The following is a 27,952-nucleotide window of genomic DNA, read 5'->3' as shown; positions in this document are numbered from 1 at the left end:
ATCCTTTAAATTTCTACAGTGAAACTCTATTCTTATTGTTGTCACAATACTTACAGAGAAAGAGAATAAACAGTACCAAAGTTGGTAAAAGTTATTTATTACACTCATTTATTGAAAAAAAATACGTACCTCAATGGCTATAGCCAGTTTAACAATCCTATGAAGCTAACACACAGAAAGTCAATTGTCATTGTCCTTCTTGGACATTAAGATAATCAATTTAAAGTCAACTTAAGGGCTTGATTTTTTTGAAATTTCTTTTAATGGAAACTTAGTCTGTAAAAATGCCTGAGCTTACAGCTAAAGGTAAGAGAGAAAGGACTCTGTCATGAAAACACAGAAGCTACAATGACTCAAAAATTACACTCATGTAATCTGTTCTCTTTACGTGGTTTCTTTTTTAAGACACTTTATCTTCATAAGGGTTGTAGCAGAAAGCAAAACAGAAAACAGTCACCACAGCAAGTGTCAGGATGACTGTCTTATGTTCTGTGCTTAAAGACAGGTCACCAAACACACTTTTGACAGTGTTGCCACCCCACATTGGACTATACTGAGAGGGGAATTTGTTCCATGGATACACATCACTGCAATGTATTTGGTCTTATTTGTCTTGGAGTGCCACTGCAAATCTGAGTGCATACAGCTGCCACGTGACTTTGTCCTTCTCCTCCCTTGGGTCTTCTCCTCTTCAAGGCAGTGTCTTCATGCTCTGGAGCTTTCACTGTGTTTAGGATGCAGCACTCTCTATAACACTCTCTATAATCAGCAGTCAGAGAAGAGACGAAAAACACATTTATTTTCATTCTGAGTCCTCAGTCTTCATCACTTGAAGGACAATGAGCTGCATAGTCAAAACTGGGGAACCTGATGGGCAGTTCTACCCATTTCTTAAAAATTTCCTTTGTTGTTTTCTTGTCTTCAAAAACAACCACAAAATTTCTAATCTTTAGACAAGGCAGGTCAAGACCTCGGTGAACCATCATATTTCCCCAAGCCTGCAAGTATAAGGAAATCACGTTTCAGAAAAACAGACAATATCATTAGACAAAAGTAAAGACAGACACCAGCAACAAAGAAGTATGAAAAGAAGTCATTCCTCACTTGTCCGCAATCTTTACATATAATTTCCACATTTGTCCGGTAATCAGCATGTTTATCTTGCAGTGTCTTATTTTCTCTTGTATGGTAAAGATGTCTGAAAAACAGAAAGTGTGAGTCAGAATACATTGGTTATTGGCTACAAATAGCCTTAAATGCACAGTGACTACTATTGCTGAAATCAGATATGAAACCTAGAAGGCAGTAACCTCTCTGTTGTGCACATTCAGGAGCCAGAGAAAATGCAAGGTCCTATTTCATGCTCCTAAGTAATGTTGACATGTCACTATACTCCATGTTTTCTTTTGTAACATTTTAGGAGGTGCATCCTCCCTCATTAGCAGCAGCAGGCTTTCAGTTATAGAGTTACAGTATGGGATAGGTTTTTTTTGGTTTTTGTTTTTGTTTTTCTGAAGTGCCATTGAGCTGTCAAAGATGATATCTGAAAGTTAGAGGTTTTCTTTTTACTCCCTATAGTCCAACTTTACCCCTTCACAGCATCATTTCATCCTGACTCTCCAGAGATGCAGAATATATACACATTCTTATATCATTTAATTTAGGGAGTGCTTGATTTTGTGGGTTACTATCATTATATCAGCCTGTGCTGAGAGGTTATAATAATTATTACCTTATAGTTTCAATGATAACTGTACTTTGACTGATAGCATTATGTTGATGAGACAATTTCACAGTAGAAGCAGTCTAATGTTTAGGTCTGCAGCTAAATTTTCATTTTTTCAACATATGAGTATTAATTTCTCATTAACTCTTCAAAACTTCTTCATTAACTTTACAAACTATACCAGTGAACTTTGGAGGGCAGTAACTTGGTAGGATGGTGTCTGCCACATGACTGCAGCAGACTGATTTGCATGTACATGCATAACAAAGCATGACTGATTTGCAATGTACAATACCAATTACAAAGTTACTGTAGTAAATTGAAGGTGAATTAAAACATTTTCTTGGCCTCTTAATTTCTATTATGAGTGGGAAAAGAAAGTCACCTCTTTCAGCACTAAAAAGTTAAACACAGTTTAACAGAGGTAAATGTTTAACAAACTAGATGGCATGGTATCTCTTGCAATGAAGATAAGAAAGAGCAAGAACACTGGGAGAAATAAAGGAAGCGTGTGACCAGTATGGACATTCTCCGCAGGTAGAGTTGTCAATGCACAGGTAGTGGTTAATAAGTTGTTTATGAGTCACTGGTCATGGCTCATACTTTTATCCAGGGTCTGTTACTAGTGTAACAGTGTAAATGTGAGACTCTGCACTGGGTAACTGGTATTCAGCTTGGGTTGTTGTTTCTCTGTGGAATACACACCATGTTATATAACAAGTGACCTAGTTAATATTACCACAGGAATTATATCTTTTTCTGAAGTTTCACACCCTAGTCACCTTGAAATAAGGGAAGAACCAACATTTCCTTCAAATTCATTAACTGTAAACTCAAGAGAATTTATGAATTGAAAATATTGGAAAAATATTTCTTTTTTATTTATTTTTTTTACTCACTGGGCCTATAAGGTTACAAGCCCTGCTGAAAAGAAAATCTGTTTCTGCTTGAAAAGGACAAAGTAGTTCATAAACACTTACTGGAAATCTTTTTTCACACTGACATGATGCATGTTTTCAATAACTTGTATATCTTCTCCTGAACATATCAGCTTATGGCAATTCTTGCATAGGAATGTTATTAGTGAAGGGTTTTTCTTATATGTCTTACGCTGATCTCTTTTTGCCTTCATTTGTTTTTCCATTATACTTTGCAACTGGAAGCTCTCAATCTAGAAACATAACAATTAGAGCACTGTAATATTCTAGTGGAACGACTGTAGCAGACTAATAAATCTCAACATTTATTTCCATAAATTCCAGAGCCTTACAAATAAAACTTATTCTGAAAGCTTAAAATTATACTTTCATAAAAAAAATAACCTTTCTGCCTAATAAGGTGTGACTTCTAAAAGAAAAAAAGATACTGCGAAAAAGCAATTACCTTTCTCTTTATTTTACTAAGTTCACTAATAAAATTTTAGTCAATTTTCCCAACTTGTGTGTTTCTCCGCCTACCTACAGAAAACCAGACTTCTCCAAAGGCCCAGAAACATAGATTATAAAACAAATATTGGCAGAAGGATGCAAGGCCATATTAGATAATATTATTTTGTATTTTCCTCCCTTAAGTAGATTTCAAGTAGAAAGTACTCCTTACAGTATGCATCAGCCTTCTTCAAATGGAAAGTGTAGAGCTGCAGTAGATACCTTATTTAAATATTCTTCCTGCGGCATCCTCTGGACACGCTGAATGGCCTTATACATCATTTTCTCACGGAAAATATTTACATCTTCACGTTCAACAGCTCCTGAGCCACTCGAAGCCACAAGTGCATAGGTGCTCTCATCAGCTCGAGCTCGACCACGGGCCTACAATTTGCAAAGAATATAACATAAGCAGCGTAAAGTTCCCTATAACACCATGCAACACTTGTTCCTATTTTTGTAACGGAAGACATGTACAAGTCTTACTGCAGAGGGACCCCACAGAGCAATTTTTTTCACTTAGGCAGATAAAGAATCAGTATTAAAAACATTCTCTTTCTGCATTAACATTAAAGATACCTGTGAGATAATATTCAGGAGATTTGTGATTAGCACAACATTTTGTGAAGCAGAAACTTTATTTTGTCACCAAAAAATAAGCATGCATTTAAAAATCTCAAATGTGCTTACAAATTAACTGATAACATGGACAAACTGGTATTATGATATGCAGTTATATTTTTTTTAGCTGTCAAGAGTACAAATGTCTTTATATTTACATATTGCATTTATTATAGAAACTGGAGAGTTGTATACTTTTTTGTCTTTTTCCTTTAGGGAATGTGTGCATTGTCTAGTGTTTGTAAAGTGATAAATATATTGCTGGTTGATCATAGGCTGGAAAAATGTGTGGGGAGGTTGGAAGTAAGATAAAAGTCCATATTCCGCCCATTACACAAGGACAGAAAGTCAATTTCAACCAGGCCTCTGATCATACGAGAATACCTTTTCTATACCAGGCATAAGACAGCTTTCTGGTTGTGTAGAACTTTAAATGGATTTCACACTGCACCACATGGATGCAAATTTTATATAACATGCAATTCATATAGCAGGAGGCTGGTACCTGGAAATGAACTTTGTTGCAATAACATTTTCTCTTTTAGTCTGCAAATATTCAAAAAGTATTACCAAGGCCCAGGAATATGATTCACTGTTTGCATACTCTAAACAGAAAGCACTTTAATAAATAAGTTAGGTATGCAGTAAACTCTTACCTGCAACATAGCAATTTCATTGGTGACAAGGCCATAGCGAATAACGATGTTACACTCTTTGATGTCCAGGCCTTCTTCAGCTACAGTAGTAGCAATAAGTAAATTTACACTTCCACCTCGGAATTTATCAATGACTTCCCTTTGCTCATTCTGTAAATTTAAAAATATCGGTATATTAACTTTTAGTATTAGTGTCTGACAGACGTTTCTTGTAATGAAGAGAATCAAGGAATTATAACCCAATTATTCCAGAGTGGAATGCCAAACTTCAGTCATTTCAACCACTGCATTTAACACCTTTCAAGATCACAAACAAGGAGTTCCTTCTGAATACACTATGCGTTCACACATTTGTGAGGGAGGCGGGAGCAGACACCAATCTTTCAAATGTAACTGAACTTGGACCTTTTTAGCTGATAATTCCATTTCATAGACACTAGGAGTTTTGATAATACAATTCTTTGCTCTATAAAGTTATTTAAGTAGTTACGCAGACATTCTGGGTATCTACTACTTCAGTATTTTCATCTTTAAGTATAGCCTTCAGTACTTCCAAGTCAAGTTCCCAAGTACTTAAATTTCCTCAAAAAAAATGTATTTTGTTCATCTGCAGAGCACCAAAAAACACAGAGATGATGTACATAAACAATAAAGCATCCAAAACACAGAATTTTGAATTAGCTGGACATTTCAAACAAGCTTTAGCAGAGGGACAGAAGCTTCCTATATACTGTATTCAGTTTCAAAATATAGAGGCTATTGCTTTGTTTGTGCAATATGGTACAGTGATTAAAGAACATTTTTTTTTTTTCAGAAAACAAGCTTACTTTGTAGAGAACAATTCCTATACATTTTTTTGAAACTGAAAGGAACTGCAGTAAATAGACTCTGCCCAGCAATAAGTAACACCACTATTGTTTAAATGCTGAAGTGGCAACTTTACGGGATGTAAAAAGCAAAACAGAGTATTTAGTATACTGAAGCACTTTATTTTGAAAATATTAAATTTGAATGTATAAATAAATTGTCAGAGAGATGTTGTGTATGAGGTGAACACATTGATATGAGATGGATTCTTGAGTTATCAACCATGGAATTTTCATTGTGTGTTTTGGCAAATTCTCTTTCAATGACTGTGTCAGTGTGAAGCATGCATATAAACTGGAATAAATTGATTAAATGATGATATCAGGAAAAGACAGTCATCCTTAGCACTGTAATTCAGTTTATCTTTCAATTTGTCCAGTAAACTATAATTTGAATCAATGTTGTCTTAATACGTATGACCTTATTTAACTATCATACTTTCCTACTGCCACTTTGTTCACTTTTTTTCTTCCTATATCCCACTACAACTTGTGTCCCTTTTTGACTATATACTCCTCTAGGAAACCGTTTCCTGTTACTCTTGCTGTCATAGAATACAACCACCAATAAAAGTTGCATCTTGTGGAAATAAAATTAAAATACTGTTATTCACCTAAGCTACAGTTTATGATTGTAAGATGCTGGCAGATTTGAAAGCAGAACTCTGGGCTCCAAACTTCAGTCTTTTGTTCTAGTACTAAAACAAACTGTTTTCTCAAAATAAGTACAAGATTTTAACACCATATTGCATAGTTCTGTACCTGAGTCATGGGTTTAGTTTCACTGTTGTGTCCAGCTCCAATAAGATAATGAGCCTTAATCCCCACTTCTTCAAATTTTGGGTTATCCGTAATCCACTGGAATAGAGCAAAAGCACTTTGCCGAGTCTTTGTGAAAATAATTCCTCTAGGTTCTTTAGTCTTTGTGAACTCCTCCATTAAAGTGTTTCGCAACTTTATCAGCTTCTCATTTTCATATTCTGGATTTCTAGCCAACTCTTTTAGATGTTTCTTTTTTGCTTTAAAAATAGCAGATGTAAGTTAAAAAACAGTACTATGTGAAACAAAAGCTCTAGGAAAAAAAAAAACAGAAAAACAAACAAACAAACAAAAGCAAAGAGCAGCTTTCTATATAGAGGTTGAAAGGTTCAATGAATGACTCTCTTACACAGGCACCACTGACCAGGAAGTATTTCTCACACTTTTTTTTTTTTAATTTAAATTTTCAATATTTAAAAAATTATGTCATGGACAGATGATCACAAAAAAGACAACACTAACACTTTAAGAAAGGGATGGGGGAAGCTTGTCTGTTAAGATATTACAATCACTTTAATATCATCTTCCTGTGCAGGTTATCGTGTGAATAATCCACCTTGTCCAGTGCAGTGGTAGTCAATTTATCCAGAACTAGTACACCTCATTTGCAGTGGCTTTCTGACTACAGTCTTATTCATATTTTAGAATGTAATCACACATATAAAGCTACATACTTGTATAAAGCTACATATATCTACAAAGTAGATATATGTGACAAACATTTACAGTTTTCTCATGTATTTAGACCTACACTAAGAGCTGCAGTAACTTTACCTCCCAAAGAAAAACTCCAGTCTTAAAAGTTGGAAACAAATTCGATAGATTTCCTTCTACTACTCCTGGCACTATCAGTGGTAAAACTGGAACAGATTTGAGTATAATTTCCTTTTCATTATCAGTTTCTCTGAACTTTATTTACATGTGGAAATGAAAGCACTCTAGAAAACTGAGTTTAATTTTTAATTAGTTTAACTTTTTTGTTCTCAGCAGCAGCTCAACGCTGAAATTCTAAGGTAGTGGGCACAAAGACAAGTATGGATGGTCAGTAAAAAACACAATGACATTACCTAATCTAATCTATTTGTCTAAAAGTTTTTTTTTAACATTTCCCAAATTTCTTAATGGTGGCATTCTAAATTTGTAGTTCATGAAGGTAGATTTTACTACAGTATGAATCCCGTTTTGTTTTGCACCACCCAGGAGCCAACCTGTCTAACTCTTTCTCATTGTGAAGGCAGCAAGGGGAAAAAAGAGGCAGAAAATATTATTGTGTGAAGTACTGCATTAATCCTAGTTCCAAGGCGAATGACCAGAAAAAAAGGCAACTACTTTTGGTGTCTGCAATTTAACCCACTGTTTAATTCTCCCAGTAGCTGCTCTTTACCTGGAACTTACTCAGGATCATCACTCCCATCTCTTAGTATGCAGTCAAATGCTGGTAGAGAGGTCTGGTTAAAAAAGGGACATTGCACATTACTTTGGTGTTCCATTTGCTCAACTTTTGGTCCCTCAGGAGTATCTAATGGAATATACATTCTGTCTGTCTGTCAGAATGTCCTCAGGGTCACTTCATTGGAGAACAGCAGAGAACAATTTTTACTTAGTATCAGAAAAAAGGAAGTGTCCTTAGGCCAAAACCAAAGAACATCTACTGCATGTTGGGACATGATCACACTGTGACGTTGTTTAACGCACTCTGTACTTTATGAACTGAGACACCCAGCCACTGTCATAATAAACAACACAGCAATCTCTACAAAGTAATAATTAATGAGCCCATGTAAATTATACTATTAGGTTCTATGGATTTTAAATATTAAAAATCAGCATGTATTTCAAGCTTACCATGAAATAAATCTATTAGAAATTCATCTGTTTCATCCTGTTTTGATACTGCTGGTTCATCATCATCATCACTTCCTACTGTTTTCTTGCTTTTTTCCTCCTTATAAAAGTTATTTAGGTGATTGTATGCATCAACCATTCGGATGGTGTCATTAATTTGCAGAGCATCATTATATTTCTTCAAGTGTTCTGCACAGACACGTTCCTTGCGTTTTTCTTCTTTTGCAGCTAAAAGTCAACAAAACATACAAAAACATGTCTGTGTATGAAACAAAACAAAACAAGAAACAGACAAATTCAAAGTCAAGATATTTTCCCTATGCAGTTACCTTTTTTCTCTTCTCTAATCACCCACTGTTCATATGGCTGAGATCCAAACTCAGATTTTGGATAGAGCTTGCAATAGTTTTGAATATCTGTCATGATCTCAATAATTCTTTCTCTGAATGGATCCTAGAAAGAAATGGATTACTAAAGTAAGTAAGCATCTTCTAGCAAAAAAAACATTGGACTGAACTCTTCTGGCTAATACTACACTGAGTAACTTCTTAAAACCTAGAACTTCAAATTCAAAGCCAAGTAAGGTTGCTAAGAGTATTAACAGTTATGAAAATCAATAGCTCAGAACATTATAAAAATTAAACTGTGATTATAACATTTTTTTAGTATATATTATGTCACCCCAATAGAAACATGGTTCAGAAGGTCTTTTGACCAGATATCTGAAAAATATAAATGCAGTAAATGCAGATATGTAAAAATTTAGTTTCATTTAACTTTACTGACACTTTTCCATCCAGAGGAAGGCAGCAGATTCAGATTAGCACTATGGATCACAGTAAACCTATAGCAAAACAGCATTAACCAAAAGTTCTTGACACCATACAACATTCTTTCAAATGGAAATTAAACTTTAATACCGATTTGTTTGACAAAACATACCCTTCTTTGGTCATCTGCAATCACAGTCTTCTTAAATGGTTCCTTCACCTGATTTTTCAGTTGGGAGGCATGTTCTTCAACAGTCATGATTCTACGTGCATCAAGATTGGCACAGATCTGTAAGAAAATCAGGGGTTATTTATTTTAATGTTTAATGACTTATTTGACATAAAAACTGAATTAATGCAACATACTTTCTCCTTCAGATATTTTTTTTTACATAATTTTGTGTATTTTCTTCCCACAAAAATGGCATGCAGACAGTATAAGTATGAAGGACCAATTCTTTGAAAAGTGTTTGAGAGAAGCTATGCAAGTTACTTTTTAGGCCAGAAGTGACTCTTGCACATGAAATGAGGCTGGCAGATTGGGGTGCAAAATAGGTACTTTGAAAAGGAAAATATACCATCAATATTTTGGAAGAGACAATTTTGGAGCACAAAACAAATAAATAAAAAGAATGGTGAAATTAAATAGAAGAAAATATATGTTACTGAGTAATTCTGAAAGTAAAAGCTTGTCGCAAGAGTAGAAAATAATTTGAAATGATCTTTCTTGGAAGAGAAATAGATGGAGAAAATTTCAATACTAACTGCACAACTGAAATGGACTTTTCTGCTTTTGATCTCTCCTGAGAAGATAATATGCACATTTCTGTCAGTGAGTATGAAGTAATAAGGGGAAACTTTAAATTTTTTATGAGCAGATGAAAAAAAAAAAAAAGAAGTCTGGCGAGCAACCTTTATGATGTCTGCAACAGTAGTTATCTATTTGAGCTTGTGTATTTGGATTACATTTCTTCACATAGAAGAACCACCATCTTATCATTAAGATTTCACAGATAATGAAAAGGAATTCTCTGCTTTTTCCACTGCTAGGAAGTTTTTGTCTCAAAATACCTCATAATTGTATCTACTTCAATAGAGCATAACAACTTCTTGTAGGCCTCACATATTCATTTCACATTCTGTTTGTCACAAAATCACAGAATGGTTGAGGTTGGACGGGACCTCTGGAGATCACCTAGTCCAACCTCCCTGCTCAAGAAGTGTCCGCTATTCTTGTGCGAATCTTACTAAATAGAAGGTTTCACTGCAGTCCTGTGTTAAATTCTCCTTTTGTATCACTAATGTAAATCCATTGAATTTTAAGTAAAATAGTTTCTTTACAGTCACAGACGTTTTAAATACAGAATTTAACCAATTATCTCCAGTCAGGCATATATGCCACCACACGTACTACTCCCTTCTCAATCAGTAACTAACTGCTGTAAGCACATTTGCTTGCTACTTATATCTAACAGGTACATTGTTTAAATATTCAACTTCATTTTTCACTTTCCTGGATCCACATAGAAGCCCAGCTTAGTTGCTCTAGAAATACAGACATAAAATACTGTGATCTCTCTAGGACTTAAAATACACAGTAAATTCTAATCCAGCAATGTAAAGAGAAGATTTTTATTAATTAAAAAAAATCACTATTTTCTGGATTTCTTGTCTTTGATCTTGAGATTCTTTTGTTTTCAAGTGAGGCAATCTTTTACTTCCCTATTTATGTAAGCGACCTTTATTTGTACACCAATGTTAATGTCCATTAATTGGTAGTGGGACAATTTGCTGAATGGCTCTGAGCTGAATTTCCATATACAAAAGAAAAAAAAAATCAGATGATATAATTGAAGCCTAACACTACAACGATTTACTTTAACAAGACACTATTCCTTTGGTGATTTGCAAATATAAGGGCTATTTACTTTTAGAATATGTTCTTCAGCTTTTGGGTTGGAATTTGCACCTCCTACTCCAGGTGAGGCTGTAAGTCCCAGAATCTGAGGCTGTGGAATCAATGGTTTGTTTTCTTTCGCCAGTTTTCTGTTCTTCATCTTCTCTTTTACGTAGCGTCGCATTATGTTGTTGTAGACGCCTTCCTTTTGAGTGTGATGACACTCATCAATAATGATGAGTGAAAAATCTTAAAAAAAAAAAAAAAAGAATAATTATGATTAATTATGATTAATTTTCTTTCAAAGGTAGAATTGTGTGAATAAATCTTCGTACAGGTAAGCACAGTGCTGAAAAGATTCAGTTAGTTAGAGTCCTAATGCATTAGAAAATTTACAGAACTGGAGGAAAGGGTGGATGGGAGCTGTATATATTTAATGAACTTTGGAATTTTTGCTGTACTCCTGACATGTCAAGTAGTTTTACTTTTCATATCATGTAGAAAGCTTTTCTGTTTTTGCAAAAACAATCTGATGGTATAAAGAATTTCACACACGTATTTTTAATAACCAGCATAGCAGATAATAACCACTGGTAGGAACGTATTATAGTTCTACACTATGCTATCTTTTATAAACATATCCGTAAATGCACTGACAAACTACGTATCATTTGTCTATGTGAACATACGTTACATATTAGAAGCCTTTCAGACATTCTAGAAAGTCCTGTGCTGATCAAAATATGCTTCAATTTTATAGCAACACAGAGATTTTCCCCCTATTCCTGCCCAAATAAAAGACTTACATTACTCTATGGATGTGTCATTGGAAAAAACAAACATATGGAGAGGGAACTACTGATCATCTCGCTTTTGTAGCTGAGGAAACTGATGAAGATTCAGACTATGATTTTGTGCTTTTTAGTTAGATCCTATTTATATGCAACAGGTAGAGCACTATACGATAAAGAAAATAATTTTTTTTCTTTGTTTTAAATCTTGCACAAACACAGAGAACATGTCATCTACCTGTTTACATATGCAGATATTGAAATATATTTTAAGGTTCTTATTTCAAAGACTCATGAACTCTGTTTCTCTAGCAGCAAAACTGGTTTATGGAACTCCCACCCTTCCCCTAACTAGCCAGTAACTCTCTATGTTGAATTCCCTACAAAACTGTGGCAATGACTGTAAAGCAGATCACTGAAATAATTTGGGTTAAACTCTTTTTTTAATTTAATGTTTAATCAGGCAATTTTAATGGCCTTGTTTACACATAAGTGAGCTCACATTGCTGCATCACTACAAATGATTTTTGTGTCAACCAGCAGCAAAAGTGGGAAACTAACAGAGAGTTAGAATAGTCTGAATGGGCCCTTCTGCTGGAGAAAATATTATGTAATATATTTTCAGGTCAGCTGAAGAAAGATGGAAAGTGAACAAGCGAAATTTTATTCAGATGCTAAACCAGAGTACCACTAAAAAAGCAAACTATTGCTCCACGTCACTGGGGAAATGTGACTGTTTTCACACAAGTGGTCTAGGAAGCTACTTTGGACTGGAGTTGTGCGGTTTCAAACCTAATTTTCTATTTATTTCTAATATTTCTACATTATATATATATAGATCATATGTATTATAACTCCCTATGAATGAAACTTTGCAAGGTGTGAAACCTCATGACACAAGCTTGGGACCCAGCCCAATTCTAATTAGGTCAGGAGTTCCAGCAGAAGTGTTTAGGCACCTCTATATGGCATTCCCAAATGATTCAGATTTGGGAAGGTTTACTGACTTAGGGGAGGTGTAAAGGACATAAATACAACAAAATCTCTAGTACTCTACCTAAGATAACGAAAAGATATTCTGAAGGAGGGGTTATAATACTGGGATACTCAAGTGGCTTTGTAGGAGTTGGTTTGGATCAAGCAACTACTCCAATTAGCACTAGGCACTGACAGACACCATGTTTCCCTGTTGTCTCTGTAACACTCAGACAAATTCTTCTTTTACCTTAATTCCCTTATTTTGAACATTGTAGCTCTCCCCTCAGCTACATCCTGTCCCATCTAGAATAGAGTTGACTGCATGCAGTTAGAGGGAGAAGTCAACTTTCACAGAGGAGGATCACTGCAGCCCAAATCCTGGAGCTGAAGTCATGTTTTGTTCCATCCCTGGCAGATAATACAATTTCTTTTCTGATCTCCCAATAGTATCTCCCACTTTAGACTTCTGGGCAAACAATTTCACTCATCTCATCTTCTACTTTTTGTGCTCTTCAACTTCCTTTATCTGTTGTAGAAGACCATTATGGCTGCCTATCTGTACGTAGTTAGAAGCAATCCTAACTCCATATGTTAGAAAAATGGTAAAATTTTAAAGAATACAACTTTTATAACAGATTGACTTCTATCCCATGCTTCATTGTATTTCTTAAACTACTTACTGCATTTGAGTTTTTAATATTTTTTCTACTTCTATTCATGGCTTCTACGTGATATAATTCAATGTTCTACTGAGCTTGGAAGCTGAAATCAGTATAGCTGTATTCGCACAAGGTCGTGCTTGAGCTACATAAAATGGGATGCACAACAAGTGAACTGCAAAAGTCTAACTTGGCTTCAAAAAATTGCAAGCACATTAAGATGTGGTTTTGACTCTCAGAGTACAGCTTGCATTTATAAAAACAGTCAGATGAACTACATTAACTCCTGAGTTTGGCACATTTTTAATCTGCAGTTTTCCAGAACTTTTGACCTTCTGTAAAAATTTCAGAATGAAAATCTTGCCTGATAAGTGGACACCTTCTTCATCTTCTTCAGTTGCATTTAACAGTGAATTCTCAAGAATCTGTGCTGTACTGATGATTACATCATATCTTCTGACAACTTCAGGAAATGAGATTTTCAGCTGAGAATCACCACTTAAACCAATAACCTGATACCAACGTTTCAGGAATGGATTAAACTCTTTTCGTAAATGCTGTTCCACTAATGGTACCTGAAAAAAAGTTTCCAAATAATTTACACCGGAACATACATAGGATTATAAATACATACCTATTTGCCAGAGATGTTGTTAGGTGAATATACACTCTGTGCAAAACATACTTTTTTTTAAAAAGTAAACAAACCCTTATTCACTACACAATAGGACTTAAAAAAAAAAGGAAAAGCAAACACAAAATCCACAAAGCAATCCCTCTCTTGCAACTGTTCCTAAGAAAAACTTTTTGCCCCAAGAACATTGGCTTAACTGTGTCTTAGAAAGAACAAACAATGAATGCTCTGGCTCTTTGACTAAGCTCATAGCATACTAACAATTTTATTCTCATATGGATATCCTTTAATCTTTCAATACAATTCTTAAATGTATTTACACACTTTAATATTACAATAGAAAAACTTTAGTTTAGATTATATGCTCTGAATTTAACTGTAAAAATTGCAGTTCTTATCAGAAAATCTGACGGAACATTACCTAACTAGTTTGAGACTCCTTAGGTGGCCTTCATTACCAGATCCAAACACAGAATGTGAAAAATATACTTTTTAAATGTTATGTCATTTTTATTAATCCTAACAAGAAATAACACTTTTTCCAATAACGTAGTTATTTGGCTACATGCAAATTCTCACATGTGCTGCATTAAATTAAAATCACTCATGTTTTAAGCATTATAATGGAGATGACAGTCTAGAGCTGTGTGCCTTTAAACATAGGTACATCTGGAGAAGCTGAGAAATGTATTTACATTCATTTTACAAGTTCTTTACTAACAGTGCATGAGGTTTGCAAAATACTATTTTTTTTTAAATGTACCAACATACCTTATTAACGAGTACTATAACTTTTCCAGGCTCTGATGCTCTTTTTTTCTTATCCAAGTGATCTTTGGTAATGTAAACAGCCACTCTGGTTTTACCACTGCCTGTAGGGAGACATATTATAATATTCTCCCCATTCAGTGCTGGCTTTGCAACTTCCATCTGGTAATCTCTCAGGATCAGATCTGGTTCAGGTGAAGCTCTGCTCTCCATTTCATCTTCATCTAAGGGTGCAAAGAAATATAAATATCAAACAGGAATCATTTATCAGAATATCGAACAAGTGACAAATGGAAAACATAAATTTATTATGAGATACATCTTCTGAATAAAGAGAAACATGGCGCATTAGCATAGGAAATGCTGTTCTGTGGACCTGTGCTTATATCCAGTTGCCTAACAGGGTAGGTGGAATAAGCCACAATATGTCTTCATTCATCTATGTTAATATGATTATTATTATGTATGAATTCAAATGATACAATTCAGTAGCACTGAAAACAACAAAAGTTGTGTTCAGAACTGTTGTATGCGTAATCTAGCCAATCTTATGTGATGCTCTCTTTCATCGGTACTGAGATTTATTTGCTTGCATGTGAGCTACCTTTTTAAATACTTCCCAGAGGAAGAAAAAAAAGAAAAAGATTGAGATAGAAAAAGAAAAAGAGATAGGGACTACTTAAAAATAGATGAAGGGAGTTATAAAGTATAAAGATCAAATAGATAAGAAAATTCAATTGACCGTACAAGACAAAGCTAGCTGCAGAATGTTACCACCTATTCAATGCAGATTGCACTGCCTCCAGACTGACTCATACACAATGCAATCTGAGCTGTTCACTAAAAGGCCATGTGCATTTGCCACCTAAAGGCCAAAACCTTCCATCTATCATATAAAATGCAATGGCAAAGAGTTCATATCTATTCCTCACAGATAAAACAAACAACATTCAGAAGTTAAAAGGGATGTCACAATTTCAGGCAGTGAGAAAAGCATATCAGCTCTCTGAGTTTATACATATTTAGGAAGTCAGAAATTATCTATATGAATGTAAGAAGTATTTACTTTAGTGGAGTTCTGCGCTTTTTTTTTTCTATAGATATGTTTATTTATCCTGAACTATTAATTATCCTGAACTTGTACTGTTGTCAGTGAATAAGAGGCAGAAATCCTACCAGACTAAAAATGGGGAAAAAAACCCTCTAGTTTATTTCCTGATGATATTAAATGAAGAATCATGGGGCTTTTATTATCACTGATACATCATACGCAAAATAAGTGTATTTTTTCTAGTAAACCTTATTCCATTAAATAAAATTAAACTAACAAAAAGTAATGAAGCTTGATAAAATACTGCTGATGGAAACACCCGAATACCATTCCTAAGTGTTTTTTGCTTGTTTTGCCTTTTAGCGTGAGTGCAGTACTATCTGGAACACAGTGAAATTTACACCAGAGAGTACTTGCTGTTACTTATCTGACTTCTACTACTCTCTTTTGAGGAAGAACACTGTTTGCTTTCTGGTTGACTAAATCCAATAGTTCAATCATATTGAAACTAGCACTTTATCACCCATCTGTTTAGTTAAATTTCAGTATCTTAACATCCTCAACTAACCATCCATGCCTAAAAAATATTTAACTTAGCTCTCTCCTAGCTTCCTCGGCTCCTGGTAAGATAAAGGTTAATACAGGAATCTTTTCAAAGGATATGATTCCATTAAAGAATTTTCATCATGCACAGTAAAACATGCACAGGGAGGTTGTCTGCCTTCATACAAGGCTCATAAACTGCTGCTCTGTGCTAAAAGAAACATTATAATTGTTCTTCTATTATCCTAATTCCAACATTTTTCTTAAATGTAAAGTGATCCTTGCATTGAAAAGGGCAACTAAATCCACAGGATTCTTTGTTTTAAAATCAAACTTCTATCAGTGCATTAAGATCTACCCAGACATCTCATACAACAGCCTTACTGCAAAAATTCAAATTATAAAGTCCAAAAATATCACCAAGTCCATCTGTATCTCCACTATTTTTCTCATATTTGCTCTGAGTTTAAGCATGAATATTTTTAAAAACTTTTCAACTGTTTTTAAAGCTCAAGTGTAAACAGAACATGTAATAAATAACAAGTAAAAAAAATCTGTTCTGCATTCTTCACATAACTGTAGTGATTTATTTTTTTCTGCTGGACTACTGGACATAGCCAATGCTCAACTAAATGTGAGATTTTTCAGGAATCTTAAAGGCTCAGGCCATATATTTATATATGTGCTACCACACACCAGTAGCCTGTATCAGCCTGGCCAACGGATATAGTGTGTCTGCTCACAAAATGGAGAAGTTTCTGTGCCCTGACATTTCATGTGACACAGTGAGGAAAAAATCCAGTGTGACTGATGAGTCACCTCAGCTGATGCAGAAGTGCAAAGTATATTCCTCAGAGAATAAAATAAAAGTATATTCCTCATAGAATAAAATCCTATCTGTAGGGTAGCAATTTAGATTTGAGGGGTAGCAATTTAGATTTGAGATATCCTGAATCTTCTGTGTACTTGTAAAATACATGATTTTTAGTATTAAAAGAGGTTGAAACTATTTTAAAGCATTTTCAGTAAACACTTTGTAGGCTTATGACATATAACAACTGCAATGACTTTACTGACCTAATACTAGTTTCTTTAGGCAGAGCTGGCTTGTAAGGTAACCCAGACTTTTCTTTGCCCTTGCACAAGATATAGGCACAGAACAAACTATATACAGGCTAGTTTCTAGAAGTCAACTGATTCTTGAATTCAGTGTAGGGCAAACATTAACTGTTCACCACAGAAGATAGATGCAAATTTGTTCTGCCTGAGGTTAAAAAATAAATAAATAAAATTGGGATGTCTTTTACAACAGCGGTGTTTAATTGGTTTCAGAGTTTATACATAGCAAGTTCACATCTGTCTGAAAAGTGTTATCTAAACACAATCTAATATTTAGTTTAATGCTATACCTCATTTAGAACTTGCAAGTATTCTTAAATGTGAGATTTGCAAAGGTCTTCAGATATTAATCTCCATTGATTAGGTTACTTTTACAAACAGTGCTATTAAATTATTCCGGTCCAAAGTAGATCCTCATTATGGTTCTGCAAGTACCCAGGAAATGTTTCTCCTCAACTTTTGATGCCTCTAAAACCTGTCCAATTCAATTCCTCTTACCTCCCAGTACAGGAGCCAGACACAATTTAGCTTCATCGTTAGAGCAAAAGAAGCACATACATGTGGCAGTGTTATGAGTATCTGTACAGATAACTTCACTGGATGACTTCCAGAAGTTCATTCCAGTCTGTGTGATTGTATTCTGCATCACTGACCATTTGTATGATGGCAATGTTTCGAGACCTATTCAGAGGATCCCAGTAAATCAGCTCCTTTGGGGCTTGGTGTTAAGTCCAGACCCATAAAAATGGCATCTGTTTACCAACAAAATAAGAGGAAGTTTGGTACATAAATACTGTTGCTGGAGTTCACAGTAAATGTTTTCCATTGATTTTTGATTTAGCCTAGTCATAGAGGGCTTACCCTCCAGAGTTTATTTTGCAGTTACTAAATAAGAGAAGGGAAACATACCTGAATCACTGGTTGTACTGCTCTGTCCCAGGTTTTCATTCATGTTACTGACACTTCTATCTTCTGTAGCGGCATCTGATTCTAAGTGAAAACAGAAACAAATGTAGTATAGTACTCTTGCTATACAAATATAAATAGCTAGTGTATTATTTACTCTCTCCCTTAGTTGTCAAAATGGGCTAGACAAATGTCTGGCAGGGATGGCTGAAGAATAATTTCCTTTCCTATGGAAGAAAAGATGGAGTGAGAGATAAAAATTCAAAATACAGCAGAGGTAAGGCAATGGGGTTCATAATTTAGTGTAGTCAGGCATCTATTTTCTGTTTGCTTGGAAGTAAGGGTCCACACAGGACCACATGCACGATCACCTCTACTCCTATGTTCCTTTTCAGAAGGGAATGAAGAGAAAAAAAGAAAGAAAAACATGTTGGACAACTGGACACACAGTAAATCTTCCAAACTGATTGCAAGTAAAAGCAGAGACCGACAATTCTGTTACACCCAATAGAAAACTTGGACACTGGTACAGAAAGCTGGCAAGTATCCTGTAGATATTCTAATGTTAAGATCCCCCTCTGCTGGGCAATCAATATATTGCACTGATATTTATTTATTTATTTATTTATTTATTTTTCAGTCACAAGTGTAATTTATATAGATTTTCCAAAACTCGGTAATTTTAACATTTGAAGAGATACACAGAGTTCTTCCAGACAAAATCTTCTGCAAACAGACTCATCCCGCACTGTTTGTCAGCTTGCCTGCAGCACTCTGCAACTGAGCTCACAGTGTCCATAAGAAAACAGTGAGAATAACAACAGTGACCTACACTTAATTAGCTCATAGAACTTGCATTCTATCAAATTTTTTTCAGTTTTTCCATATCTATTTTACTTATTGTCCCCAACAAATAATTGGTACAGCAAAACAGATGCTGTAAGAGATTAGAACTAAATGGAAAGTCTTAGATCATTACTCCTAAAATACATTACAAAACCTTGGTAAGTGAGGTAGAAGTTTCACCTAGTCTGCATTCAGTAAAAATGCGAAGCTTTGACATCCCTTTTATGCAAGCTTTGGTCTCCTTGAAAGGTGAATGACTAAGTGAAACTAAACAGCTATTTAATGAAACAAGCATAAAATCCACGACTGAAATGAAGCTACCTTAGCCACCTTAGGAGTCCAGTATCTGGTTGTCTTATTTTTCAGTTTACCTGACATAACCATGAAAGGTGAGGCAAACATCTGTCTTGCTGTCCTCAGTTTTCTTCTTTTATTGCTAACAAACTTCAGAATCTAATTCAACTATGAATCTCCACCACACTTTAAGCACATAAATTAAAAGTCTAGTTTCCCAGAAATCAACGTAATCAAAATAAAGGCACTTAAAAAAAATACATATCCACAGCAGGAGCCTGATTTAAATAAATACTCCCTACTATTATTATATAATAGCATGTATTTAATATCACATAAAAGACAGTATTGCCCTGAAAATAGAAGAAAACATCACCAGTTATAAACCATGTTCAAAGACCTCTGACAAAATATTAAGTAGCTTTAGTAAGAATTCAGTTTCTGAAAATGACATTGCTATTGCTCATCTTCACTTTCTAGTAATCCATGTGATTAGGAAAGAAAAGACGGAATTATGGTCTCCCTTCAAAAATGACCTACTGGAAGATGTATATGTAACAGAGAATATGTATTCACAAAGTATTTTATACTCAGTTATCTGAGTTACAATCTGCAGCATGCATTACAAAATCATCTCGTAACAGAAAACATAAGTGGTAAAATGAAATGTAGAATATCCATCTTCCAAATTAAAGTTGAATAGCATAATATTCTCCTTTTTTGATTGTAATAATCTTCTTGAATTATTTTAAAAGAAAAAAAAAAGTAACCCCTTTCCAAAACAATGAAGATAAAAGGGCTGATATTCTAACAGCTGTCACTGTCACTTTGTCACTTTGCACTAACAAGTACAAAGACAATGGAATGCAATGAAGAACATAGAAATGTGCAATATTAATTTTTTTAAAAAGTCCTTCTTTCCTGTCATGTGCTATGTTGTCACAGAAAAAGTTTCAAACAGTGGAAAATATCAATGAAGTACCAAAATATAAACAAGTTAGTAAAACTGGTCCTACTTTCAAATTAATTGTCGGTTTTTCCACTTTGAAGCATTAAGGGGCACACTTTGTAAGATATTACTGAAACTTCCACTTAAAAAAAATCAATCAAGTGGTTATCACCTTATAGTAACCACAAGTCAGATTTTCATGGAACGTTCATTGTGAACTGGAACCAACAGGGGGCAAACCACTCTTGAAATCATGGCTTTGCGCATAATGATAAGGATGGAAACAAAGCACATTGGCTTCTTTTCAATCTGTATTTTTCCCACAATATAATTATTCGTTCCAATCTACTTCATTTTATTAAACAGATCTTGAAAAACACAGCTGCCATTTATTTAAAGTGTTTTCTATACAGGTAAGAGAAACCTTAATTCAAGTGCTCCAATTCTGACCTTGCAAACTTAGTGCTTTTGTGTTGTATTTTGTGCATGCAGTTTCTTATCTGTGTTTTTGTACAGGCAGTTTTCTTTCTAGTTTTCTCTCAGGCTAAATTGTTTATTTCTACTCTACCTTTATGACCCTATGGCTCTGTACTTGGTCTGGCTGGGATGGACCTTCTTTCCAACATACTTTCTTCTCCTCCTCTTCATCTGAGGAGAAGGAGTGAGAGTGGTTGTAGTAGAGTTTAGCTGCCCAGCAAGGTAAAACCACCACAGGCTCTCTTACCTTCTCCCTGACTCACTCTGTTTTATCTACTGCAATAAAAGGGTCAGGGGAGACTTTAGATCCAATGCAAAATGCAGGAATATCAAGTGATTCAAAAACGATTCTTCCTCCTTGAAATTTGTCCTCAATATATGGAGGAATGGTGGGAGTGTACTGCAAAACTAACAACACCTGACATATCAAAGTGCAAATTAGCTGGGTTCCTAGCCTACATGGAAGTAGAATCTGGGGTCCAGTTGTACTTTTACCTGCCTGGTCTAAAAATAGTCAGGCAAGATCAGGCTAACAGCAGTGAAAACCTGTCCAGAGTAAGGCTACAATTAAGAGCCTAACTCGCCCTGAAACGACCCTAGCTAAGAGTAAGGATAACTCAGTCGGATCCATTCTGAATCATCATTAAATATTTGGCACCTCTGTTTTATAAGGCAAAATTATGTTCTAATGCAGGAAAACCAAGCTGATATTTCTGCTGCAGTCAATAATCCACTAATCGCTATAAATCATTGTAATATGCTGTTAAGATCACGTTAAATGAAAAATAAGCTACTACTGTTACACACTGAAAGGCCGCAGTTTTCAGAGCCAAATTTTTCTTGACATATTCACGTTTGATGAAAAAAAGAGCAACCTTAGTTGTCTTACTCCTTTGGCTGAGTAAGCCCACTAAAATCATTTCAGGCAGGATTTATCTCAATTGTAACTATTGTTTGAGCTGCATCTGAACTTGTAACAGATACAAATGGTTCCTTAATCATACAGCATATGTTTGAATCATCAGCTCCTGGCTATATCTGGGAACTGCTGCTGGTAGTTGCTATTGCTCATGATCAACTCCATAGGCACATTTTAAAAAGTGGATCCATATGAACAACACGCCACAACAATTTCTTGGCAATGTCCTTCTAAGCCGTTCTGCACTGTGCTAGCAAATAGGTTTCTGAACTAGCTTGGTGTAGTTACTTTAGGTGAAGCTTTTTCATACCTTTCAGATTAATTAGTTCAAATATGACAACATTCTTGTTTGAGAGCAACTCCTTTGAAGTGAATTGAGTAAATTTAAAGATCTATCCCCTAAGTTGGTACTGCAGTTAACTGATAGGAAGATACTAAAGTTGAACTGGTACCAGAACAAAATACCAATTAGTGGACGTACCCAAAACTACAGAATTCTTTTCAACAGATGTTTCCAATACACCATTTTCACTGACAGAACCACTATCCAGATTTTCTTGCTGTTTCAAGTCCTCCACTACAGTATGTCCTGGTTGGCTTGCAGCTTCTGTTTCTTTGTTTGTACTGTTCTTCACCCCGTTTTCTTTATTCTCTTTTCCTATAAAGTAAAAAAAAGAAATAACATGGCACTATAAAAAACATATTCTTTTACTGTGTAGCACAGAAAACAAAGAACTAGTCTGTATTCATCGTGCTTGTCACATCAGCACACCAGCATGACATACGGTCTTGACAAACAGTAGTTTAGAATTTTGATGTTTTCATAAATATTAATTAATGAAGTTGTTGGTCACAAATCTCTTCTGAATTCCATAAGTTTTGTAAGGTCACAAATGGATGTACCTTAAAACAAGACTTCAAAACCTTCCCATAAAACAGAAAACCTGAGAGAACTTTCCCCAAATGTCTTCCTGCCTTACATTTCTTTGTCTTATTCCAAACACAGAAATGATTTCTCTTTGACTTCATAGAATCACAGAATATTCTGAGTTGGAAGGGACTCACAAGGATCATTGAGTCCAACTCTTAGCTCTACACAGGACCACCCAAAAATCAGACCATGTGTCTGAGAGCGTTGTCCAAATGCTTCTTGAACTCTGGCAGGCTTGGTGCTGTGACCACTGCCCTGGGGAGCCTGTCCCAGTGTCCAACAACCCTCTGGGTGAAGAACATTTCCCTAATACCCAGCCTGACCCACCCCGTCCCAGCTCCATGTCATTCCCTCAGGTCCTGTCACTGTCCCCAGAGAGCAAAGCTCAGCGCCTGCCCCTCCACTCCCGCTACCCTCGTGAGGGAGCTGCAGGCCACCATGAGGCCTCCCCTCAGCCTGCTCTGCTCTGGGCTGAACAAACCAACGGACCTCAGCCGCTCCTCATATGTCTTGCCCTTTAGACCCTTCACCATCTTGTAGCCCTCCTTTTAGTAATTAGTGCATGTGCTATGCATTTATTACTTTTTTACCTGGTAGCAAAGTAATGAAGACAAGAATTTAAGCCTGACAAACGTGTAACAGAAAATGAAACTTAGGACCACAGTAGTTGCTGATCTATTCCCACCATCTGACTCACCCAGAACCATCTTCAGGCTCTAGCCTGCAAACTGAAACATTCATCCACCTTTGAACTGCATGCTCAAATATGGTAGCCGCTTATCAGTGTATGGCAAAGGTTGATTCCTGTCCTCAACTGGAAGAGGCACCTTCATGCCTCTCATCCCAATCTTTAACGCATAGTCCCACACGCAGAAACTAAAACCACAGCGATATAGTTCTGGTGAGCTCCTCAAGCAAGAAGGCTGAAGCTGTTAAATGCGAAACCTGTTAAAAACTTTATTCTCAAATATCTTATAAAACCTATGCTGACTGCAATATAAAATTGGGGGTTGGGGTCTCCTCCTTTTTTCCATATTTTAGCATGTAGGGTGATAATTTTACAATATCATAATTGCTGTACAGGAATAAAAAGTGGTAACTAAAAACCTATACCTCTTTTACTTTCATTTCTGTAAATAATGTTTACTAGTTTACTCTATTACTTACAGTAAATGTTATGCAATATATCTTGAGACCTATCAATGTGTTATCCCCAAGGAGATATACTGAAGTCTACTTTAAAATACCAAATGTATTTGTAAACCATGCCATAAAAGAAACATTAATCTTTGTGGTGAAGGAGAAATCTGGAAAAATCTTGTTTTATTTGTTCAAAATAATCTTCTGACTATTTATTATGAATGATTATACAAATATCACATTGAAAACCAATGGGTTACAAAAGGTAAGTATTCAATTTAATTACAATTTTGGTCATACTGTTGTAAGTTTGATATTGCTTAATAAGGATTTCTAGTGTTTAAGAATCTATCAGGTTAGCTGTTAAATAACTTCATTCTGAAATCCTCAGACAACTGAAAGCATTTGTCTCAGTATAACAGTGAAATCAATATGGCTGGAACCCTGCATTGTTTCCAAAGTAACAACTCAAAAAGAGATGTTAAAAAAAAAAACAACCAACATTATTATGGTGAAATAAGATGATTACCTCCTGTATTTCCGCTTAAATCATCTGCAAGGTCTTCATGTTGTGTTTGACGCAGAGCAACCAAAAAAGGAGAGAACCAATCCTTTTTCTGCACTATTCTACTCAACAGCTCCCTTGCACCATCTCTGTTCCCACGAGTGTCAGTAACAGCATTGATCTGGTGAAAATAAAATAAAATTAAAAAAAAACACCTTGAGACAGAATTTTGAAACAGTTTAGGGAAGTTAGCAGGAATAGTATATGTACAAAAGTATTTCCCTGTCATCACTAAAACATAGAAACAAAAATATATGGTGGGCCTGACAATAATTTTACTCACCAGCAGAGATTTACTGCATTTGTGTCCAACATCATATAGCTTCTGGTAGTATGTATAAAACAAGAGATCTGAGATTTGAGAGACTGGTGGTACTGGAAATGATTATAATAATAACCATTATATAATCGTTTTTATTATGGAACAATAATTGGTGTTCACATTGGTTTAGGAACTAACCATCCTTGCTTAAGGAGAAGTAATGCCCTACAGCATACCAGAGCTCACACTTCATCTATGGCATGACCTCATATTTAGAATGGAACATTTCCCTTCTTAAACACTGGCTTCAAGTTCTCAATTCTCACTTAAAAATACGATACAATAATACAGTGCAATAAAATAATACAAGATACAATAGCCTGTTGAAAGTGACTACTGCCCTCAAAGAAGCTATAGAAAAGTGTTCCAAGGCTGTCATAAGCAAAAGTGGGCAGGTGTTCACAAGAAAGAAAAGCATTGTTTCAAAAGTACTGCTGCTTGAGACAGGCGTTCAGTCTTCAAGGGCAATTTCCTCAAGGCTCAAGAATCATCCATCCTGATATGCGAGAAAATGGGTAGGCATAGCAGCTGGCTCAAGTTTGGCCAAACAGGGTGAAAGCCCCCTGACTGAGGCTGAATACAAAAAGAAGGCGTGTGGGCAGTGGGAGGAGGGAAGAGTTAAACAAAGAGGAATATAGCAGGACCATCCTGGGATGTCATTCATTAAGAAAGCCTAGGCCCTGTCAGAGCTGAAACTGGCAAGGGTCTGAAGGGTAACGACTTAAGCAGAAATACAAGCAGCATAAAGATGACCACGGAACATGTGCACCCATTAAGGAATGGAGACAATAGCCTCCTAAAAGATTCCTGTCTCTGCCTGCTGCATTACCATGCTTGGCTCCCCAGCTCTTGGGGTGCAGCTAGCCCTTGCTGCTCCCCGACAGTCACCAATCAGATGAAATTATATACATGACTCTCATTTAACTGACGTGAGCATTAAAGTACCTAAACAGTTGATGCAAAATTTAGGGTGCAAGTATGACGTAATTCCACCATTAGTTTGTGATCTTTTGTCTTATTCCTGTGCCAAATATATATATATATATTTCTTCTTCTAATACTGTTTCAGGATATCTACTTTTTTTCTTTTTTGGTTCCAAGTAAGTTTCACACTAGTCCAGGCAAGCCATTCTTGGCCCAATGGAGAAAACACTGGCAAATGTTTTCGTCAAAGCCATTACCCTTCACTTGCTCTTTCTTGTCAGACTGGTATTTCTGCTCAGCTTCATAGTCTGCTGTTGGCTGTGATATTCCTTAGTGAACCTAAGGCAGAAAATAAAGGTGAGGGGAGGTCTTGTTTTACTTCAAATGTTCTCTAGAACTTTATAGGCCAGCACAACTTTCTGGTATGGTTCATGGGCCAAAAGACACTTACTGATCTTCTGAGCCTGGTATCTGTCAAAATGATAAGTCACAGTAAAGTTGGCCAGACTACTTCCACTTACATACTGATCTATTCTAAATCTCTGCTCAAGGTATTTACTGTCTGCCCCTGGTTGTTAGCTGGCATCCCATGTGCTAGCCAACCTGTAAGTGTTCAACAGTTTACCTGGAGCACCACCTGTCTTTTCCCCCAGGTTTGGGTATCACCCTTTGGCTTTCTGCACTCGCACAAGGCCACTTCTTGCTGTGGTGCCCCACAGCTCCTGGGGGTGACCAGTGTCTGTGGGACTGCCTGGTGCCCAGCCTGAGAGGATGGGCCACTTACCCGTTCCAGGTCCTCCTCCTGGAAAATGTCCATCTGCAGGCACTTCTCGGCCACCTGCCTGGTCTGCATCCTATCCACCAGGGTGGCGTGGAGCAGCTGCACCAAGTGCACGCAGAGGTCGTGGTCAGCCTCCTCGGTGGGTGAGGGCAGCTGGCTGGGGTTCACGTAGCGGGCAGCCAGGTCACAGCCACCTCTCTCCAGCGCCTGCAGGAACTCGGGGAACCAACCTTGGCCACGGGGGCCGCGCTCCACAGCGCGCAGCAGTTCCTCGGCCCCCTCCACCTCGCCCCGCTGTTCCGCCGCCACCCGCACCTTCTCCTTCTCCTCCCGGCTCAGCGAGGGCAGCCAGTCCAGCACCGGCAGCACCCGGATGCACTGCTTCAGCCGCGGCCTGAAGCAGGAGATCATGTAGAGGAAGCACTCGTCTCGGCACTCCGCCGACATGGTCGCGCTGGCGGTGCCCGGGGCCGGGGCCGGGGTCGGGGGATACTGCAGGGGCGGCCGGGGAGCGCCGCAGCCGGGGTCCACCGGCAGCCCGCCCGCAGGTCGCCGCCCCGTAAGCCGGCTACTTTCGAGCCCTTTCGGTTTCGTTTGCGGGCGGCTGCCGAGTGCGGCTGTCCAGCCCCTGGAGGGACGGGCACGGGGAAGTGTCGCTCCCAAAGGCTTGGAAGGAAACTTTGAACGGGCACCGTGGGTTTAAAGGCAGAACTTTCGCTTTCCAGACGGGGGTTTCTAGTGCTGCTCTCTGGGGTGCCAATGATTTGTGCAGCTGTGCCTTTCCAGGCTCACACTACTAGTGTGGAGGAACTAGACGCTGAGGAGGTGGGGACCCCAGGTGGTTGGAGTGGTCTGCCTTCACTCGCAGGATTAGTCCCTCTGCACACTTCAGACCCGATTATATCTCCTTAAGCTTGTAAATGACACTTCACATTACAAAACCCATGTATCTGATCTTATTCTGTCTCTGGGTCTTAGTCTTTCAGGCTGAACCTAAAACCTAAACACCAGAACTGGATGAGCTCCTGCAGGCACTATGGGTGCAGCCCAGCAGAACACGTTTGGCTGCCTGCTTCTCGTGTCCCACCCAGTAGTAATTTGTTGCTGTGAACTGTATCCTACTCAAATGAAGGCATTTAATTTCTGATCTAAATTCTGCCAGTGCCCCCAACCAGGCAAAATTAGAGGTTTGGGGTATCTTTTCACTGATTATTATTTATTTACTTATATATTGGTATAAGCAATAGGTATTCCAGACTTTGGGAATCTTTGCCCTATAGGTCTGATTCAAAGCAAAATGGTGCCTGTAATTACTTCACATTGATTTTGATGCTCTCTCAAGTATCCAGTGATACTGCAGAACATGTTCAGTTAGACGTGTTCCAGAGATTCAGGTTGGAAAAGACCTCTAAGATCATCAAGTCCAACCTTTAGCCTAGTACTAAAGTCCACCACTAAACCATGCTACTAAATTCTACATCTACATGTTTCTTGAATACCTCCAGGGATGGTGACTCAACCACTTCCCTGGGCAGCCTGTTCCAATGCCGCACAACCTTTTCAGTAAAGAAATTTCTCCTAATATCTGACATAAAACCTCCCTGGCGCAACTTGAGGTCATTTCCCCTCATCACTTGGTGCATGGGAGAAGAGCCCGATCCCCACCTTGCCACAGCCTCCTTTAAGGTAATTGTAAAGTACAATGAGGTCTCCTCTGAGCCTTCTCTT

The 27,952-nt window shown here is 36.9% G+C and overlaps 1 protein-coding gene across 1 annotated transcript; it reads right to left on the bottom strand.

Annotated features, from left to right (window-relative positions):
• Positions 1 to 79: 79 nt before the first annotated feature.
• Positions 80 to 27,952, bottom strand: IFIH1 (interferon induced with helicase C domain 1). The gene is made up of 16 exons (XM_040561605.1): positions 26,228 to 27,952; positions 24,162 to 24,318; positions 22,043 to 22,219; positions 18,080 to 18,160; positions 14,461 to 14,681; positions 13,420 to 13,630; positions 10,659 to 10,876; positions 8,903 to 9,019; positions 8,290 to 8,413; positions 7,961 to 8,188; positions 6,059 to 6,315; positions 4,431 to 4,580; positions 3,376 to 3,537; positions 2,707 to 2,897; positions 1,105 to 1,198; positions 80 to 998 (listed from the first exon to the last, which is right to left on the bottom strand). Exons 1-16 carry the CDS (start codon positions 26,669 to 26,671, stop codon positions 816 to 818), a joined length of 3,015 nt encoding a protein of 1,004 aa, XP_040417539.1. The 5' UTR covers positions 26,672 to 27,952; the 3' UTR covers positions 80 to 815.

This window comes from Cygnus olor, chromosome 6 (genome assembly GCF_009769625.2).
Source record: "Cygnus olor isolate bCygOlo1 chromosome 6, bCygOlo1.pri.v2, whole genome shotgun sequence".
Classification (NCBI taxonomy): domain Eukaryota; kingdom Metazoa; phylum Chordata; class Aves; order Anseriformes; family Anatidae; genus Cygnus; species Cygnus olor.
This window is presented reverse-complemented; position numbering and strand designations above follow the sequence as displayed.